Source organism: Aspergillus melleus (genome assembly GCF_016097325.1).
Source record: "Aspergillus melleus strain CBS 546.65 chromosome Unknown contig5, whole genome shotgun sequence".
Classification (NCBI taxonomy): domain Eukaryota; kingdom Fungi; phylum Ascomycota; class Eurotiomycetes; order Eurotiales; family Aspergillaceae; genus Aspergillus; species Aspergillus melleus.
In genome coordinates this window covers 3,196,867-3,214,349 of record NW_025763374.1, presented here as the reverse complement: position 1 = coordinate 3,214,349, position 17,483 = coordinate 3,196,867, and the positions used below count along the sequence as shown (strand labels likewise).

Genomic DNA, 17,483 nt, shown 5'->3' with positions numbered 1-17,483 from the left:
ATGGGCGTTTATTTTTGGCTCACTGCATTTAAACAATTCATTTCAATTTAGAATTGTATGAAAGGTTCCAGCTTACAAAAGGACATGGATGTATATTTTTGCAATAGTGCTGGCGATCAATTGTAGTCCAACACAAAAACCTGAATTCTGTCGTTGCGAAAGTGATTTTTCTGGCACAATACACGCATTTAGTTGGCTGCGCGCCCATAACAAATCACTACTGTGTATGTACGATGAGTTGTATCATATGTCTATCTAGATGTTATTCTTCAGAATTACGGCAAGTCCTATACTCGATAATTGCCGGGAATTTACAGGAAAGTGCTGACTCTAGAGTGTCAAGAAACCATAAATCTACAAACCCACACGCCGTAAATCACAACCAGATAGTAACCAAAGAGATGCATCCCAAAGTCCAAAAGAAAACAATATAAGAAAGGGCAGTCAGTCGTTGAGCAAAGGGTAGAAGAAGGTTAAAGCGCCTATTTCAGGGTCGCGGGGAGACTGGTCTTGGCCTTGGATGCAGCGCTATCGACGGCCTTCTGGAGTTTCTCCTGCTTGATTTTCCGCAGGTAAGCGAAGAGAAGAACGAATGTGAGTTCCATCCTGGAAGTAATTAGCTTGACGTCATGCCCAACGGCTCACTAAGTAAGGTTCATACCTTTCCTTGGTCATCATTAGTAGACCTTGCACCAAGAGTCCCTTCAGGATCTGGGGTCCGATACCCTTGAACAGGGACAGGGGTCCTTCGTTCTTAATGATAAAGCGCATAACCTCGCCAAAGGTCTTGAAAGGCTTTCCCTCACGACCAGGAGGTGGCCGCGACTGCAGGCCGACCTTGGCAACAATCAGCGGCTGCGTGACAATGGTAGCCAGAGCCTTAGAAAGAGCCCCGAGAACTATGAAACACATTAGCCTGACAGAAGGAAATAGGACAATTAATCCTTTGACTTACGGAAAGCCTCCCAGGGCTTCAGGTTGTTCTTTCCGGCAAAAAGGACGTCCTTCAGGCGCTGGTAGGCGCCGTAGGTAATGGCCGGGTTGACGACCAGGATAAGACTAGCCTTAAGGCCTCTCCACAGACCAGACCAGCCGTCCTCGCTGTTGACAACCTCTTTACCCGTTTCGATCAAGCCCTTCTTGTCCTCCTTGGGCTGAGTCTGTTGTCTCGTCGTGATGACCGCGACGGGGATCGTGAAGATCTGAGCGACAGCACCCGCAACAGCTCCAAGCGAAAGCTCGATGGCGGTGCCGGGGGGTTTAGGTACTTTGTTCGATGCCATGTAGAGGGTTCTCACGACGCTGTACCAGTAGAAATAGGCGAAGTTGGTAGAGGCAACGCCAAGTAAAGATCCTGCGATTCCGGAATATAGACCCTCAATTCCCTCTCGCTCCATAATCTTATTGATGGCATCCAACGTCGACTTATATTGCTCTTCATTCGCTTGACCGTCTTTCGAATCGGCGGCTGATTTCACTTGGACTTGAAGTTTCGTCTTGACCCTTGATGGCAACAGAGTGTATGTTAGCGCACATCATCCCCGAAAGACTCGATACGGAGGGTATTTCAACGTACAAATCAAGAGGATATACAATGGCATTAGCGAGTACGGCGCCAGTTGCGCCTGCAACCGCACTGCCCCAAGGGGAGAGCGCGGGTTTCGATTGACCAGCCATATTTGTAAATCAGACGAAAGCTTTATAATTTTCGAGTATTATAGTATCGTCCAAGGACGAGCAAGTATATTCAAGCCCTAGTTGTTAAGAATTGGCTTGTTCTTTTGCTTGTTCGGTCTGAGAGAAATGCGGAATTAGATCGCAGCTAAATTCCGAGCGGGGGGGAAAAGTCCCTCGCATAAAAAAGACGTAAGAAGACGAGAGAAGAAAGAAAATAATTGTGAACTATTGTAGACAAGATCACTCTGCTCTAGAAGAAAGAGAAAGCAAAACACAGATCCCAGAAAGCGCAGATCTGGGAGAAAGAGAAGTTGGCGTTGGAATGGCAAGAAACCTAACTCCGTCCTCACGCTCAGTCTCGGCAGAAGCAGCGAGTCCGTGGGCACACCTCGGCCGCGCCCAAGAAAGCACCTGGACACGAGCCGAGGTCCATCGCCCGAACTTGTTCTTCACTCCCGTTCCTCCCCACCGAACACGCTAAGACGCTTCATCCACTCCCCCCAACCCGCTCCATGGTCACACTTGGAGATCTCCTTTAAGGTTAACGCGCAGAAAAGAGTGAGAAATCCTGCCCCCTCCAAGTTTCAACAGACCTGGTATATTATTTAGTAATCATCGGTCCCTTGCTGATTGGATCCTGAGAGCGCTGGCGTCATTGACCTCGGATGTCGCTTTCGGGCATTCCACGGGCTCCTTCGGCAGGGCTCACTGCAAGCCAAACTGCTTGCTCTGATAGGTCTCGGTCGATCTAGCCAGAGGGTTACGACGCGGCGGCTTATGAATGTGATCGAAGACTGACTTCTAAAGAACGACGGATCCTCCCCCTCGTGGGCCAGGATGTCTAGGCCTAACGCTACCTCGCAGAAGGCTTTAATTACCCAAGCTCTGGTACATACCTACTTGAATATTCACTGTTCTATACCAACGTGACAAAAAGAATATTAGTGTCGCAATTGACTAACCAGTAACCAGAAAGCCGAACAGGATGTATCTTCGGCCACTTCTCAAAGACAGGCACTGGAGGCTGCGATCGACGTGACTGAGAATTACATGAAGGCGTTAAAATTAGCAACGCTTCCAAGGGATAAACAGGCATTGGATGCAAAATGCAAAGACTGGCTCACCCGAGCTGAAAAGATCAAGGTATCGCAGGACTGGCAATCTGTTGCGCGTGGGCAGGAAACAACACTTCCGACATCCACCCGCAAACTCACCACGCGTGAAGAAATTATACTCCTAGAAGGGGCCAAGCTTAATGGATTCATCTTTCCGCCGTGGTCCAGGTCCCCAAGTCTGGACGAATTTGAACAGGAAGATGGGAAGCCTTTTACGTATGTTGTTGATTCCTTAGCGTGTATCTCTGAGCTATGTTTAAGAAACCTTGAACTGGCTGACCCGGAATAGCGACAAACCCGATCTTCATCTTTCGGATCTTCAGAAACACATATTTGGTGGCTGGAAACGACCCGCTGAGTTGCTAGCAGGGGATTTCGAGGACCCGAATAGCGTCGTAGAGCCCGTGATGTCTGTTACTGGAAAGACTGATCTTGTACAAGACGTCCTGACCGACTGTTCTGTTGTTGCCAGTCTCTGTGCCACCACTTCGAGACTGGAACGTGGTATGGGAAAGGTTGGCTTCCTTCGAATAGCAGCTTGCATCTTCGGTTGGACTGATCAGGGAGCAGCGTTTTCTACCCGTGGTTTACCCCTGTGAACACGTACAGGCAAATCCGGAACCGTCACCGTCAGGGAAATACATATTTCGCTTTTATTTTAATGGGTGTTTTCGCAAGGTAATCATTGACGATCGCCTGCCGTCATCCAAGACCTCAAGATCTCTTCATGTGATTGACCGAAACAACCCCACATTCTTGTGGCCGGCCCTTGTTGAAAAAGCATACCTCAAACTCCGCGGAGGCTACGACTTCCCTGGGAGCAATTCTGGGACAGACTTGTGGGTGTTGACGGGCTGGATCCCCGAGCAGGTCTTCCTTCACAGCGAGGATGTGACCGGTGACGACCTCTGGAGGCGCTTCGCCAAGGCCTTCCATCAAGGGGATGTCTTACTGACAATAGGCACCGGGGAATTAACCGAGCGGGAACAGGAAGAGCTGGGTCTTGTCAGCGAGCATGACTACGCAATTTTGGACATGAAGGAGTCCAAGGGCCGTCGACAGATGCTTGTGAAAAACCCCTGGGCCGGAGCAGATGCGGTAGATGGCGAAGGCGAATGCATTTCTAACCCGGCTGATCCACCGCACAATCCGCCGTCTTTTGCGCCGGGCACCTTCTGGATGGACTGCGAAAGGGTTCTCCAGAATTTCGAGAACCTATATTTGAACTGGAATCCGGAGATTTTCAAATATCGAGAAGATATCCACTTTACTTGGGATCTCTCTAGCGGTAGAGGAATAGCCGGCTGCTTTGTTAAGAACCCTCAGTTTGCAGTTACTTGTGCACTGGGTGGTACTGTCTGGATACTACTCGGAAAACATTTCAGGACGATTGCGCACGACCAAGAATATGACGAGTCGGGGTTTATAAGCATCTATGTCTTCAATGCTAGAGGGAAGAGAGTTTCCTTGAGTGACACAGCTTTGCATCGTGGTCCTTATGTTGACTCGCCCAACACTCTCATGAGACTGGAGATGCCCCCGAACACGACGTACACGGTTGTCGCCTCCGAACAGTCTTTACCTTCCTTGAGTCAGAGCTTCACACTCTCCGCACTTTCCACCTCACCGGTACAGATCGCACAGGCCCAAAATGAACACATGTGTGTCAGCAAGGTCCAAGGCGCCTGGACACCTCTTACTGCGGGTGGAAATGCAGAGTCAGCACGCTATCCTTTGAATCCTCAATTTAGTTTGGTAACATCAGATGTGACTGACGTGTCATTTCTGCTCGAGTCGTCAGATGTCGACCTTGCCACCCATGTTAAACTTTTCTGGTCCAAAGGCAATCGCATATCAAGAGTTCGAAGCCGCGATATAATTACCGACAGTGGTGACTATCGTCGGGCTGGATGCCTCGCAGAGAAGAGGTCTCTAGAGCCAGGTCCTTATACTATTGTGTGCTCTACATTTGCCCCTGATCAACTTGGCAAATTCACGCTCTGGGTTTCATCTTCAATTCCTTGCCAAGTGAAAGCGCTTGCTCCAGAGGCAGCGGGTCGACGTGCAGTCATTTCAGATATTGGCGTACTACCCCCGGGAAGGGATCGGATGTTAGCTCCTCTACACGTCCCGCGATTGACACGGATCAAACTCATCGCGCGAAGCCGAAAGTCGGTGATTGGCGACCATCCTGTTGGTCCTTCACCTGCCTTGATGACCGTAGAACTCGGCCAAGGACCTTACAAAGAGACCCTGGCGACCTCGGAAGACGGAAACCACAGCGATGCGATATCGGGGGTGCGTGTCGAGGATTTTGACATCAAGCCAGGACTCGAGGAGAAAGGCGGAGCTTGGATTGTCATCGAGAGAATCGGCGGTCCTGGAGGTCAGGTTGAAGATCATTTCGAGGTGGAAGCGTTGGCCGAAGAGAGAGTGGAAATTGGGGAGTGGATAGTGGAAGATGTTTGAAGAGCATACGGAGTACATAGCATGTGCATGTATTTTGGTCTTGACTTGTAAACACCATGTTAGAGTTGTACATACAGTGGAATGATAATGTGAATACCCAGTTACTGTGAATGGAAACTAATTGTCGCCTAAGCAATACACAAATTATTTCCGATATCGCTATTAAGATTGCACTTATGCGTACTGAGGTACTCCTTACGGAGGAGATTGCAGCCTTGTCCAGCCAAGCGCATCTCCACAGTCTCGGAGCGGGCGCCGATGAAAGCCCACTCGGAGTCCAACGTCATCCCGCTTGACACCTTCCCTTCGCTTTGTCCTTTCGCCTCCGCCCACTGAACCATACATCTTCGCTCCTAACCTCCTATCGCTGTCGCACAGATGGCGAGCAACATTCCTGCCGGTCTGAAATCTGCAGACATTGGGCGCTTTGCCGTCAGGGCCGCTCAGCTGGAACGCGTGAAGCCCGTGATCGCCTACTGGTGTGAGTGATGTGCCACTATTGCATGATTGAAAAGGGGCAACTGACTAACAAGGGACAATTGTTCTTTCATGGCAGGTAATTTCTGGATCGTCAACCAAATTATCGAAAAGGGCCTTCATTCCGATGACGAAGTCAAGCTGTACACGACAAACCTTGTGGACAAGTTGGAAACCGTACGTCTGGCGCAGAACCCGGCCTTGAGGGGGATCGAGGAGGCCGATCGTGGAAACTGACATGCCGCTACGTGAAGTTCAAGGAAGAGAACCCCGATAATGATACCGTGACGGATGCAGTGGCCGCCAATGCCTACGTGGAGGAGTTCGGTCTGGAGGTCTTCGCTCGAGCAGAGGCAACCATGAGGGCCAACAAGGTGACGAAGTACGTTGCAAGGGTGTCCAGCCACACGGGGGTTCACAACTAAAATGTTCCAGACAAACTGCAGATACGTTCCAGGCGGCTGCTACATTTCTCGAACTTTGCCAGATTTGGCACGCCCCAGAGCCCGAACTCGCCGTCAAGATCAAATTCGCCAAGTACCATGCGCTGAGGATTGCGAAGGCTATCAAGGCTGGTGAAGACCCCAATGCGACGAATCCAGTGATTGAAGAGGATAATCTCGAGCCGAAGGAAGATGATCCGGAAGTGCAGGCGATTGTTCAGTCCCTTCCTCCAGCCGACCCTGAAAACCTACCAGGACAGCAGCAGCCGTCTGTGGAAGAAGTTCCCGATGAATCTTCCGCGCAACCTTCAGGATCGACTCCTACCCTACCACAAGTTCCAACCGCTTTTGCCGATAGCCGGCCTATCCAGCATAATGCGCCGTCTCCGGGCACGGATGTCGATAACGACCAAGGCGCGCCCTTGAATCTTCCATCGGCGCCGGACACATTCGCATCGTCCGCATCTGCGCCGACTCTACCTGATACCCCGACTCAGATTGGCAGGCACCACTCGTCTGGGGATCCTAATGCATTCCAATCTTTCCCGCCCCCGTCGTCCAGTCCCGATAGAAGCCCAACAGGAACGTCTTTTGATGCCAAAGCTTTTTACAGCTCTAACAGATCGCCTCCCCCTCCCGCGCAGCCATCGCCTGGGCCACTGCCTGTGGTGTCACGTCCCGCACCCCAGTTTATGCCCTCAGCAGCCCGTATACCTGTAGCCTCTACACCCAGCTCAGCGAACGCATCGGCAGTGGATGACAACGCTATTGCACAGGCTCAGAAACATGCTCGCTGGGCCGTCTCTGCTCTGGCCTTTGACGACGTGGACACTGCTATTAAAGAGCTCAAGAACTCGCTCAAACAGCTCGGAGTTGAGTAAATGCATGCCCTAGTTTGACAACTGAATGAGGAACGTTAAGACTTTCATTTCTCCCATTAAGAGCTCTTTTATTTCTCAGTCTCTGGACGATGATGACGATATGTAATATTCCCCTTGCTGAATGATTGCTGAATGAATCTCTTTGACCCACGAGTGCCACTACATTTCACTGGAATAGAATTTACCGTGAGGATAAACATGCAATACCAAGCTATCAGTCCCTTCTTAGTTCTTTTACCTATGCGTTTAGACATCTATTTGTTAAACTACTAGATCGTTCGCCCGTCTTGGGGAGTCTGGTACCTCTTCTCAATGATCGTTTGTTCACAGATCTGCCAGGAGGGGAGGCTGCTGTGAAAATTCGCGTCACCTGATTCTATTCATGGCAGTTGCCATTAACTCGTCGTTGACTAGTCATCGTTGACTGTCAGACCTAGCTAGTAGAGACTCTCACTTTTCTCACTTCTCTCACCTCACATTCTCATCTTCCTACCTCCCACTACCATCTCCCCTCCGCCGCTTTCCTATCAACTCAGACAGACTTGTCCTTCTACTTTAGACCCTTTCTCAAGGGAATGGGACCATCTGTTAGCACACTAACAACCAGCCACACCACGACCCGTCAACCATCCCAGGAATCCAATATGGTCCATCCTATGCGAGAGCTCTTGGACGAGGGCGGCCTCACCCCCAAAAGTCGTGACCGTATGTTCACCACTTTCCTTGACTTGAAACTGGATCACCACCACGACTTCATCACCCAAGTTCGTGATCATGTGCAAAAATACGGATACAAATGGGCCGACCTGGAGAAGTCCAAGACCGAGCGACAGCTTTGCGCGACCAGCTTTGTGGAAGACTGGGGAAAGCTGTATTGGGGCACCGAGACTAATCGCAAAGAGCATCTGCTGGAAGAGTCTTTGGATGACCCTGGCTGTCTCTGTGTGTACCCTGATCGGAAGGACGAGTAAGTCATACCCTCCACGAGTACATACTCATGACTGCTTCGATGCAATCTTCCGGAGACTAATACTCGGTAGAATTGTGCGGGCTGTGGCTATTCTGTTAGAGCGAAAGGCGAGAAGCCACATGAAAACTGCTAGACAGTCGATGGAGGTAAGTCGGAACCTTGGACTCGTGGATCTCTAAAACGTTGAGACTAACGCATCAATCACAACAACATAGGCAGTTGCCGCTCCCTCTACGCCCAAACCACCTGTCCAGCCCTGCAACAGTTCTCAGCCCGTCTCTCAGCCCGCCCTTCGCAAGGAAAACAAAGCGAAAAGAAAGAGAGACGAATGTCTCAGTCAATCCCCATCTCCATCTTCATCTCCATCCCAAGACGAATCGAGACGCCACATCGCTCGAAAGTCCAGCGGTAGCCTGTCGATTCGGCCCTTCCGTGACATCGCCAGCCCCGACGAGGACATTATTGCTGATCGGGACAAGTCGATGCCCCGAGGGACCCAGGAGCTTGTCACCACCCTTTCTCACACTGATACTGGTAGAGACACTGATATGGCAGGAATGACTCACTTTCTGGTTAGCATCTCCAACCAGCAGGGCCTGGCACCCACCTGGATTCCATTCCAAAGGTTCACCTCGACCGTATCCTTTCTGTCCCACATGTTGAGCGAATGTACCCTTCAGTACTGGGACAGTCACGCGCAGGCGCTCACCAACGTGCAGCTCGAGCATCCGCCGGTCGTGGTGGCGGCTTCGGTGAAGTTTACCTGGTCGGATTTCGAAATGCGCCTTCGTCAGGGCCGGGATGAGGACTGGAAACTAGTTATGACACAGTTGGAAAAAGCGTGGAAGGAGAGTGAGCTCAGCAAGGACAGTTTTTTCTACGATGGATTCAAGGTTCTTGTGAGGCTTCATGTTATGGGATGAGCATCTTTTGTGTTCCTTGTGTCCTGGATAACTGGATAACTGTTTGGCTGAGGGGTCTACTCGGAAGTTTTGATTTTTGACTGGGATGTCAACTTTGCTAGATGATGAACGGAAATGTCTTGGATCCAGCGGAGCAAAGAAAATGGATTGAGCAGAAACGATCGAGAGGACATTGAATAAATATCAAATACCGATCAATAGCTTGCACCTGCAGACCCAAACCCAGTTTTCATGGGAAAACTAGTAGAGCTCTTCCAAATTGTCGCACGAACCATGGGTGGATCAGGACGATATTCCATGGAACAGCCAGTCGATCCTTGTCTGGGGATCTTGGGAAGTCCGAGTCTTCTGTGGGATCGGGGAATTTCATTTCCTTGGGTGATCCAAAGACTTGACTTGACGTCAACACAAGCTCGAGGCAGCCCTCGACCCCCTTGCAGGTCTGCATTGCGTTTGCGGCAGGCCATCTCGTATCTCCTATCTACATATACTCTGTAGTCTGTACCAACTAGCTACTGACTACGATCCCAGTCAGCGAATACTAATTAGATAGCAGATTAATACCGAATCCCAATAGCCAACCACAGGCCCTAAACAAATAAATCGAAAAGATAGCGTCGGTTCTACGGAAACCATCTGCCGAACTCGGGAAATACAGTGTGGACTTCGGTCGGGAATGGGGAACTCGATTGATTCCTTGGGTGCTTGACTTCCTTTAGTCCTGGCCAATGGATTCAAGTCAACTATCAGATCCAAATCCCAATGACAAATTTCCCTCGGAGCTGGGAGCTTGTTCAGTGCTAGACTGTCTAGTTCGTCTAATGAAACTCGGGATTGGGAGATAAAGAGAAAGAGAGAGGATACTCAGACAGGAAGGACTCAACTCAGCAACGGAGTCGATAAATGGAAACGCGTCTCCACCACGATGATCCTGACTCGGTCGGAGATCATCCAGTTCCTTGAGACGATCCGTTTTGACCTGTCTCTCGTCCAGGAGGGAAGGCGTCGGAGGGAGGTTTTCTGTCCATGAGAACCCATATCCTTATCTCGACGAAGAATGGGATACCTATGATGAAAAGGTCCCAAGGGCTTGCAAAGGCTCATCCCCTATTTCCCAAGCCTCAAGCTCGCCCAATTCCCATTAAAATGAACACCCCCCTCTCGTTTCCACTTGGAGGCGGAACTATGATCGGACGGTGTCCCTGAAGAACGGAAAGCGTCCCACAACGCGCGCTTGGCAGGGGAAGAAATGATGAATCAAGTCGGACGGAGTTGGGGACACTAAACCCGGCGAAATTTCTAGATGCAGCGCTAACGGACTTTGTTCGGTTGGAAGTTGGCAAAGTTGGTGGGAAAGTTTGGTACCCTAGGTTTTAAGGACCCGTTTGTTGGAGTTGGAGGTGTGGGATTTGGATTCATTTGGTGATTTCGATTTGTTTCTGGTGTATCCTTTTTAGGCCTTTGAGGATTTGGGGATGGGATGTTTGGATGGAGGGAGATTGTTGGAGGGAAGGTCTTTCTCTGAAAAAGTTGTGCAGGAGGAAAGCACCCAGAGGAGTTGAAATGAAGAAAAAAGACAAGTAGAAATGTAATCACGGAATACTAAATAGATAGAGGCGAAACACGCGCAATCAACAGGAATCGCTAGCGGTAGTTAATTCGATACTAGAGGATTTAATATTGACTTGGAAAAGGATGCTTGGGCAGCTGATCGCCTGGCGTTAACTCGTTTAGTCCCCAATTCTTGCCTTCGCTCGCTTTCTTTATCCTTTCCCTTTTCTTTCATCTCCCTTTCCCCTCGGCCTCGTTTCTTAATTAATTCACTCTCCAATCCAATCCAACCCAATTCAATCGACTATCTTCTCCCCCTCATTTTCGGTGCTCCGAAGAATCTCATCCTATCTCGGCCTCTTCTTTCCCGGCTTCATCCTTGTCTTTGTCCCACCGTCTGCCCCTTTTCCTCCCCGCATTGTTTCTTTGGGTGCGGGGCGCCAACAACCAGGTCACCACGCTGCAAGCTCGAGATCCCCTCGTCTTGTCGACTGTTGAATTTTTCTTCTTTTTCTTCTTTATCATTGTCGTCTCTCTCCATCATGGCTGACGACAAGAAGCCGTCCGTGTTGATCGTTGGAGGGTTGGGTACGAACTGACCCCTGCCCGCACCATCTTCAGCAGTCTCAACTAACCCGCATACTCGTTAAATCTAGGATTTATCGGTCGTCATCTGGCTCTTTATATTCATGAAAATAACCTCGCCTCGGAAGTTCGACTGGTAGACAAGGTCTTGCCGCAACTCGCGTGGCTGGCGCCCGAATTCGAACAGGCTTGCTCCAAGGATAAATTCGTTCAGGCAGACGCGAGTCGGGAACGTAAGTTGCAGTTGGAAAATTCCGTGCTGATAGGAAAACGCATGGCTGACCTTGATTTGTTTCCCCTGGCTTTCTAGAACATTTCCCGCGTATCTTCGATCGGAGTAATGGCGAACAATTCGACTACGTGATCAACTGCGGCGGCGAGACGAGGCATTCCCAGCCCGACGACGTCTACGAGCTCCGCAGCTACAACTTGACAGTGGCGTTGGCCCGCGAGGTCGCTCGCCGTGGCATCCGCTCGTATGTCGAGTGCTCCACCGCCCACGTCTACAAGGGGGGTTCGACGCCGCGAAAAGAGGATGACAAGATCCAGCCGTGGAACAAACTCGCCAAGTGGAAGTTGAAGGCTAGCGAGGAGATCCAGAAAATTCCCGGGTTCAACTACTGCGTGCTGCGCCTACCGCACGTCTACGGAGAATACGACCCCGGCTACTTCGCGACGGGCATCTGTTTGGCGCGCGTCCACCAGGATATTGAGAAGGATCTGGAGCTGTTGTACACCAAGGATCTGAAGATCAACACCGTCTACGTCAAGGACGCTGCCGACGCCCTGTGGAAGGCCGCCGAGTGGAGGGCGAACACCACTCCCGGAGAGAACCAGCCCATCGCCTTCAACGTGGTGGATCACGGAGACACCCGCCAGGAGCACATCGCCGAAGCGCTGTTGGACGTGCTCGGCATCAAGACCTCCTTCCTCGGTTCCCTGGCTTCCCAGCTGGCCAAGATGAATCTCGACGACGTGCTGGACGACATGAACGAGGAGTGCCTGCAGGTCTGGGCTGAACTGATCGAGCAAGCGAAGATTGAGCGACCCGGCCCCATCAGTCCCTTCTTGGAGAGGGATGTGCTCAAGGACCAGGACATGTCGATTGATGGTACATTGTTTGAAACGACAACCGGGTGGAAGCCCACTCGGGAGAGATTCAATGCGGACTCGGTACGGGAGATGGTAGAAAGCTACAAACGCATGGGCTGGTGGCCCTAACGCTTTCTCTTCCAATAATTTCTATGCACCTTAATCCTTATGACTCGATCAACCATGGAAAAAGCTTGGATGGAAATGCCACAAGAAAGTGAAAAGAAGAAAACAGTTGACAACAGAGTATGAGAGCGACCAATCACGACTACCCATTGACGAGCGCTGTTTATACCTCGACCGGACTCGATTATTTCAATTTCTCGTTGAAAGAAAGGGAGAAGAAACGCAACATCCCAAAAATTTATAGATCGATTGATTGATCTCGACCTTTACCTGAGCACATAGACTGCACTGCATTCAACCCATGATCTCCTACCCTCTCATCGCTCGACACTGCCATACCCATATCCCTCAACGGCCAATTCTCTCTCTCTCTCTCCCCTGCCTGTAATCTATAATTTTCTGGCTTTCAACTTTCACATCCCGTTCTCTCTTCCCTATATTTGTGGTTGTCCATGAGCAACTGGTTTGTTCTAGAACACCATCTATCTTCAGCTTTTGGATTTGATATCATTTGAAATAGCATTTTCGTTTTCGTTCTCATCGACTTTCGTTTCTTTTTTATCATGAACAACACCTCATTCTATATCATTTCATGTCCTTTCCATTAGACACTTAGCTTTGGTTGTTGATATGCGTTCCCCACCTTTATACCTATACCTCAATATGTATGAATGAGGTGGATGAGCCTATTGCTGGATCTTCTGGTCTCCTGGTCGACTGTCGACTACATATATACATATGCGCAATTTTCCTGACCTTACTTACCTATCTCCATATGCAGCGTGCATCATTACTTCCCCGGCTCATATCTACAACGATCCTGTTGTCTATTGAACTATTCCTTCCTGGTTGTCCTGCTTGATACGCTAGGACAATTATGTACATGCATACGTATATAAGCCTGTTATTTTCTCCCTTCGCATCCTTTCCTATTTCTGGTTCCTCTTCTCTGCTCTTTTGCATTTTGCATGGACGAGGATTGACAGGACTCGTTCGTTTCATCAAGCAATGGGTTTTATCTTATTCCGATTTATTTTACGCTATTTTTTGGTCAATTGTAATTGCTACGCACACCTGTTAATCGATTCTAAACCCCCAGAGACACGATTCATTTGTAGGTTGTGTACATAAAAAAAGATTTTGCTCTCAATACAGTAAGAAGATTTTCGGTCACGGTCATGCTAGAAAAAAAGTTCTATATAATCTCAAGAGGGCCGCCACTAGCTAGAGGTTATATCTAGACTGAACCAGTTAAGGTGAATAAGATCAGATCAGGCGGTTGTAGACCTTAAACCATTAGCCTTCTGTTTTTGATCCTCCTTTTTATGTCTTTTCGTTCTTTCAATTCAAAATTTTTTCTCCTCCTGGCTTGAGCTTTCAATAAATATAGCAAACCCGCAGTATTTAAAACGTGAAAAAAAGTTGAAATGGTCTTGGGCCAAAGAGGAAGAACAAAATGAAGCAAATGAACACCGTGGAAATGCTCTTTTCGAAGACCAAATGGTGCGCCAGTCATACTGTATAGGTATGCTCTAAGCGTCTTTCATATTTAACTTTCCAATGTCAAGGGATAAGCGAGGGTAGCACTGGTTGCGCTTATGCAAGAAAGTGCTTGTTGAACGATGAAAAACCCAAACTTTGAGGGGAAAAAAAGGAAATAAGAATATATAACAGTCCGTCTACCATCTCCCAAGATAAGAATCAAAAAAGACCAAAAAAAAGCAAAGGAAATATATAAGAACAGATCATGCAATAGTACAATTTCGAGCTGATTCCAGTCGTTTTCATTGGTTTGGTGCGTTTAGAATTCCCAATCCCCTTCAACGGACTTAATAGCCCAATCGAACTTCTCCCGCAAGGCCTTAGAGAAGAACTTCTCGATGGGGACATCGAATTTCTTGCTGAACACGACCGTAAGACGAGGATCAATGTAGTTCTGCTCTGTATTAGTTCATCATTCATCGACTATGCATGGGCATAACTCACGATCTTGGAAGTTCCAAGGGCAACTTCCTTGTTGTCTTCCTTGTCCTGAGCCTGGAGCTCCATGGTTTCAATACGCTGTTCCAGTTTCTGGATGGCGTTCTCCAATTTATCAACGGTGGGGCCCTTGCCCTCAGCTTCTACCTTACCCGTCTTGTTCTCTTTGCTGAATTTCTTCTCCAGCTCTTTCGCGGCATCCAGACGGTTTTCGAGTTCGCTGGCCTTCATTTCCTTCTCACCCTCGGCAGCTAGTTTCTCGTTATCCTTTTCAAATTTCTTGGTGATTTTCTGTCGTTGTTCTTCAACCAAGAAGGCCTGGTGTTCTTTGACCCATTCCTTGTCAATGTCCTCGTCCATCTCGAAGAACTTAGCACCCTTCTTTTTCTTGAGATTGGGTTCCAAGTCGAGCATCTGCTGCTTAAGACGCCATCTTTGGTAACGAAGACCCTTGATCTTTGAGCGAAGAGAAACAAGTCAGCGATGAATGTTAGCTTCGGATAAGGCCAAATAGGGCTTACTCTTTCACTCATTTTTTCCATTTGCCCGGCGTGGTTTGCCCCCACAGTCCTCTTGTGGTTGCAAAGAATGGCAACTTTGCGGTTTGCATCATTGTACGCCTTGACCTTCTCGGCATTGTTACCGGTTGCCTTCATGTCCTTGAGTAGAGTCGACATGGTATGAGAAGCGTTGTAGGTACGAAAGACCTTGGCAGTCAGTCCTTGCATGTAGACCGACAAATGCTTGTTAAGGGCGGAGGTCTTGGGAATAGTCAGCGTTCTGTGAGGTCAACGAGGGGAGAGTGTGAGTTGATTGATCCTTACCGTCAATCGATCGAAAATTTCATCACCCTCCTTCTTGGGTGCCTTCTTGAAGATTTTCAGGTTCTTGAACACCTGCGGGTCGACTTCGACTTCATCGTAAAATCGGATACTGTCTTTACCCAGAAAATCGAAAACGACCTTGTTTGGCGGCTTGAGAGTAACGTTCTCGTACTTCAGGGAACAGCAACCGACAGTTTCGGCCTCGTCCTCGCCCTTTTCATTACCAGCTCGCAGGGCAAATTGATCAATGAGGTAGACAGCAGTCGCCTTCTGTCGCTCCACCATCAATTCGTGCTTGAGGTTCTTCTTGTAATCCTTGCGGATGCGATCAATGTGATGCTTCAGCTCACGGGCTTTCTCGAACTTCTTGAAATCACTTTGGCCCTTCACATCGGAATTGGCTGCAAGCATGACGTATTTGTAATTGCCGTTGATGTTTTCTTGCCACATGGCAAGCCACGTTCCTTCTTGATCATGCTTGACTTCCTTCCACTGGTGACCTTCGGGAGGTGGAGGAACCGGCGCATTCTTTCCGATATTGATGGTGATCTGCTCGGGCTGAACTCGAGACTTTACGCGACCAGTCTTGGGGTGCTCACCGCGCCCACGGAAAAGCGAAGGGGGTTCGACGCGGAAGTTGCCCACTTTTTGCTTGCGGCCATCCCACATGCAGTACATGTAGGGTGCCTCTTCGGCATCCTTCTCTGCTTTCAATCGCTTTTTCTCGGCTGGAGGAAGAGCCTTCTTCTCGGCACGCTTCGCATCGTAGTAGGCAAAGATCGGTTGGAAGTCACACTTGGCGAATTCCTTAATATCGACCTTGTTACCCTTGGGATCCTTCGCACCGCCAGTTTTTTTGAGAATGTCTTTGAAATCCATGAAGAAGTTCTTCTGGAAGGTGGGGTTTTCGACATTCTGAGTCGAGTTCAGCATGGTTCCAAAGAAACCAGCCACCTCTTCCGCATCTGGATGGAGAGTGACTGGAATGCCGTCGTATTTCAACTTGACGTCTTTGGGAAGAGGCTCGTAGGGAGGAGGGAACACAACGCCGTTGTGCTCAAGGGTGGTCCACTTGACAGTGCCGTCACCCTTGGTGGGATCCTCCCACCAACGGTATTCCTCTTCCTCGCCCTCCTCAGCTTCTTCACTCTCCTCTTTTTTCACGACCTTCGCGGGCTTGGCAGCAGTGCTCTTCTTCGCAGGAGTAGACTGCGCAGATTTGGGCTCGGCTTTGACTGGCTTTGCTGCTGCCTTTTTCGCGGCGGGCTTCTTTTCCTCGCTAGCAGGCTCCCGCTTAACGCCGTTCGCCTGCTTCTTGGTGGCGGCCGCCGTCTTCGGAGTGGCCTTCGGGGTGGCCGGTTTGCGGCTGGCCTGGGCGGCCTTCTCGCCCTTCTGCTGAATGCGTTTCTTTTCCGATGCGAGCTTTCTCTCGATGGGAACATCAGAATCGGATTCTTCGCCGATAGCGGTCTCCGAGGCCTTGGGGAGTTTTCGTCCATTCAGGGCCAGGGGGACATCGTCGTCCGATTCGGGATCTTCATGTTTCACGGAGGTGCGACGGCGCTTGCTCTGTCGAATTGTCAGCCGCTGAAACAAAATAGCGACGGCGAGAAAGTCGCAAACAATTGGGGTAAAAAGGGAAGAACTAGCGCGGCGGGAGTTGGCGTACCAAGGGCTGATCCTCCTCGCTGCTTTCTGGTTCTGCGTATGACTTCCTCTGGCCAACACTCGATCGGGACTTTCGCTTGCCGGCGTCGGCCTGAGAGTCGGCATCTTTCATGGCTACGTCGCCATCGTTCTGCACCGGTCCAAATCGAATGGACACGCCGGGGTCGACATGGCCATTTGTCTCCGTCGCGTCGCCCATCGTGACGTCTTTAGAGGGACCTATAGTTGCAACAAGAGGAGGGTGTAAGTAGAGATGGTATGTTTAGAGTGATGTGGCGAGTGAAATAATCAAAGAAACGGAGAATGTGAGAAGAAAAGTGAGAGAAAGAAGAGCTCAAAGTTGCTGTAAGGTAGGTGGGTTGAGTATGCTGGATCGAGAGGCGAGGTTGAGTGGAAGGAAAGCGATGCGAAAAGGCTGGGAAAAGCAACGCACGAATGGGAGGAAATAGTCAGGAACGGGGAACTCACCAGAAGATCGACCATTCGCTTTCACAAGCGGGGTATCGTCTTCTGAAGAACTCATGGTTTGAGGGCGGTAGTGATTAGGGACGCGACGGACCAAAGAATGGGAGTGCAGGTAAGCCCGAGGTAACAGGAAGGGACTCGAGATTGACCTGCCAAGTCTGAGGGAGAACAGAGCTGGCGCTTTCCGAATCGATGAGGTCAATGACAAGCTGACCAATGAGGAGGCTGAGAGGATGG

At 49.7% G+C, this 17,483-nt stretch overlaps 6 protein-coding genes across 7 annotated transcripts; 4 read left to right on the top strand and 2 right to left on the bottom strand.

Annotated features, from left to right (window-relative positions):
* Positions 1–71: 71 nt before the first annotated feature.
* Positions 72–2,060, bottom strand: ANT1. 2 transcript variants are annotated; one of them, XM_046091171.1, is made up of 4 exons: positions 1,577–2,060; positions 956–1,503; positions 662–899; positions 72–606 (listed from the first exon to the last, which is right to left on the bottom strand). In XM_046091171.1, the coding sequence occupies exons 1-4, from the start codon at positions 1,675–1,677 to the stop codon at positions 483–485; spliced, it is 1,011 nt and encodes a 336-aa protein (XP_045947148.1). In that variant the 5' UTR covers positions 1,678–2,060; the 3' UTR covers positions 72–482. The 2 variants fall into 2 exon arrangements, with proteins under 2 accessions (XP_045947148.1, XP_045947149.1); XM_046091172.1 differs by having other exon boundaries at positions 956–1,598.
* Positions 2,056–5,367, top strand: RIM13 (calpain-like protease PalBory). Its single transcript, XM_046091170.1, has 5 exons — positions 2,056–2,235; positions 2,485–2,565; positions 2,650–3,008; positions 3,082–3,307; positions 3,363–5,367. Exons 2-5 carry the CDS (start codon positions 2,515–2,517, stop codon positions 5,259–5,261), a joined length of 2,535 nt encoding a protein of 844 aa, XP_045947147.1. The 5' UTR covers positions 2,056–2,235; positions 2,485–2,514; the 3' UTR covers positions 5,262–5,367.
* Positions 5,368–5,639: 272 nt separating this feature from the next.
* On the top strand, positions 5,640–7,062 carry LDX57_009441 (uncharacterized protein; the record flags this gene model as incomplete). The annotated part of the gene is made up of 4 exons (XM_046091169.1): positions 5,640–5,742; positions 5,818–5,915; positions 5,993–6,120; positions 6,174–7,062. The coding sequence occupies 4 exons, from the start codon at positions 5,640–5,642 to the stop codon at positions 7,060–7,062; spliced, it is 1,218 nt and encodes a 405-aa protein (XP_045947146.1).
* A 644-nt stretch (positions 7,063–7,706) lies between these two features.
* Positions 7,707–8,955, top strand: LDX57_009440 (uncharacterized protein; the record flags this gene model as incomplete). Its single annotated transcript, XM_046091168.1, has 3 exons — positions 7,707–8,029; positions 8,103–8,178; positions 8,248–8,955. The coding sequence occupies 3 exons, from the start codon at positions 7,707–7,709 to the stop codon at positions 8,953–8,955; spliced, it is 1,107 nt and encodes a 368-aa protein (XP_045947145.1).
* A 2,093-nt stretch (positions 8,956–11,048) lies between these two features.
* LDX57_009439 (NAD-dependent epimerase/dehydratase family protein) lies at positions 11,049–12,312 on the top strand (the record flags this gene model as incomplete). The annotated part of the gene is made up of 3 exons (XM_046091167.1): positions 11,049–11,094; positions 11,163–11,324; positions 11,402–12,312. The coding sequence occupies 3 exons, from the start codon at positions 11,049–11,051 to the stop codon at positions 12,310–12,312; spliced, it is 1,119 nt and encodes a 372-aa protein (XP_045947144.1).
* A 1,798-nt stretch (positions 12,313–14,110) lies between these two features.
* Positions 14,111–16,886, bottom strand: TOP1 (DNA topoisomerase 1; the record flags this gene model as incomplete). The annotated part of the gene is made up of 4 exons (XM_046091166.1): positions 14,111–14,245; positions 14,296–14,745; positions 14,811–15,050; positions 15,114–16,886. 4 exons carry the CDS (start codon positions 16,884–16,886, stop codon positions 14,111–14,113), a joined length of 2,598 nt encoding a protein of 865 aa, XP_045947143.1.
* Positions 16,887–17,483: the final 597 nt, after the last annotated feature.

Coding starts and splice junctions, on each gene's coding strand:
- RIM13 (XM_046091170.1), top strand. CDS start 2,515: ATGTCTAGGCCTAACGCTACCTCGCAGAAGGCTTTAATTACCCAAGCT. Junction 3,009..3,081: donor GAAGATGGGAAGCCTTTTAC/GTATGTTGTTGA, acceptor GACCCGGAATAG/CGACAAACCCGATCTTCATC. Junction 3,308..3,362: donor TGGAACGTGGTATGGGAAAG/GTTGGCTTCCTT, acceptor ATCAGGGAGCAG/CGTTTTCTACCCGTGGTTTA.
- ANT1 (XM_046091171.1), bottom strand. CDS start 1,677: ATGGCTGGTCAATCGAAACCCGCGCTCTCCCCTTGGGGCAGTGCGGTT. Junction 1,504..1,576: donor ATTGTATATCCTCTTGATTT/GTACGTTGAAAT, acceptor GTTGCCATCAAG/GGTCAAGACGAAACTTCAAG. Junction 900..955: donor GAAGCCCTGGGAGGCTTTCC/GTAAGTCAAAGG, acceptor TGTGTTTCATAG/TTCTCGGGGCTCTTTCTAAG.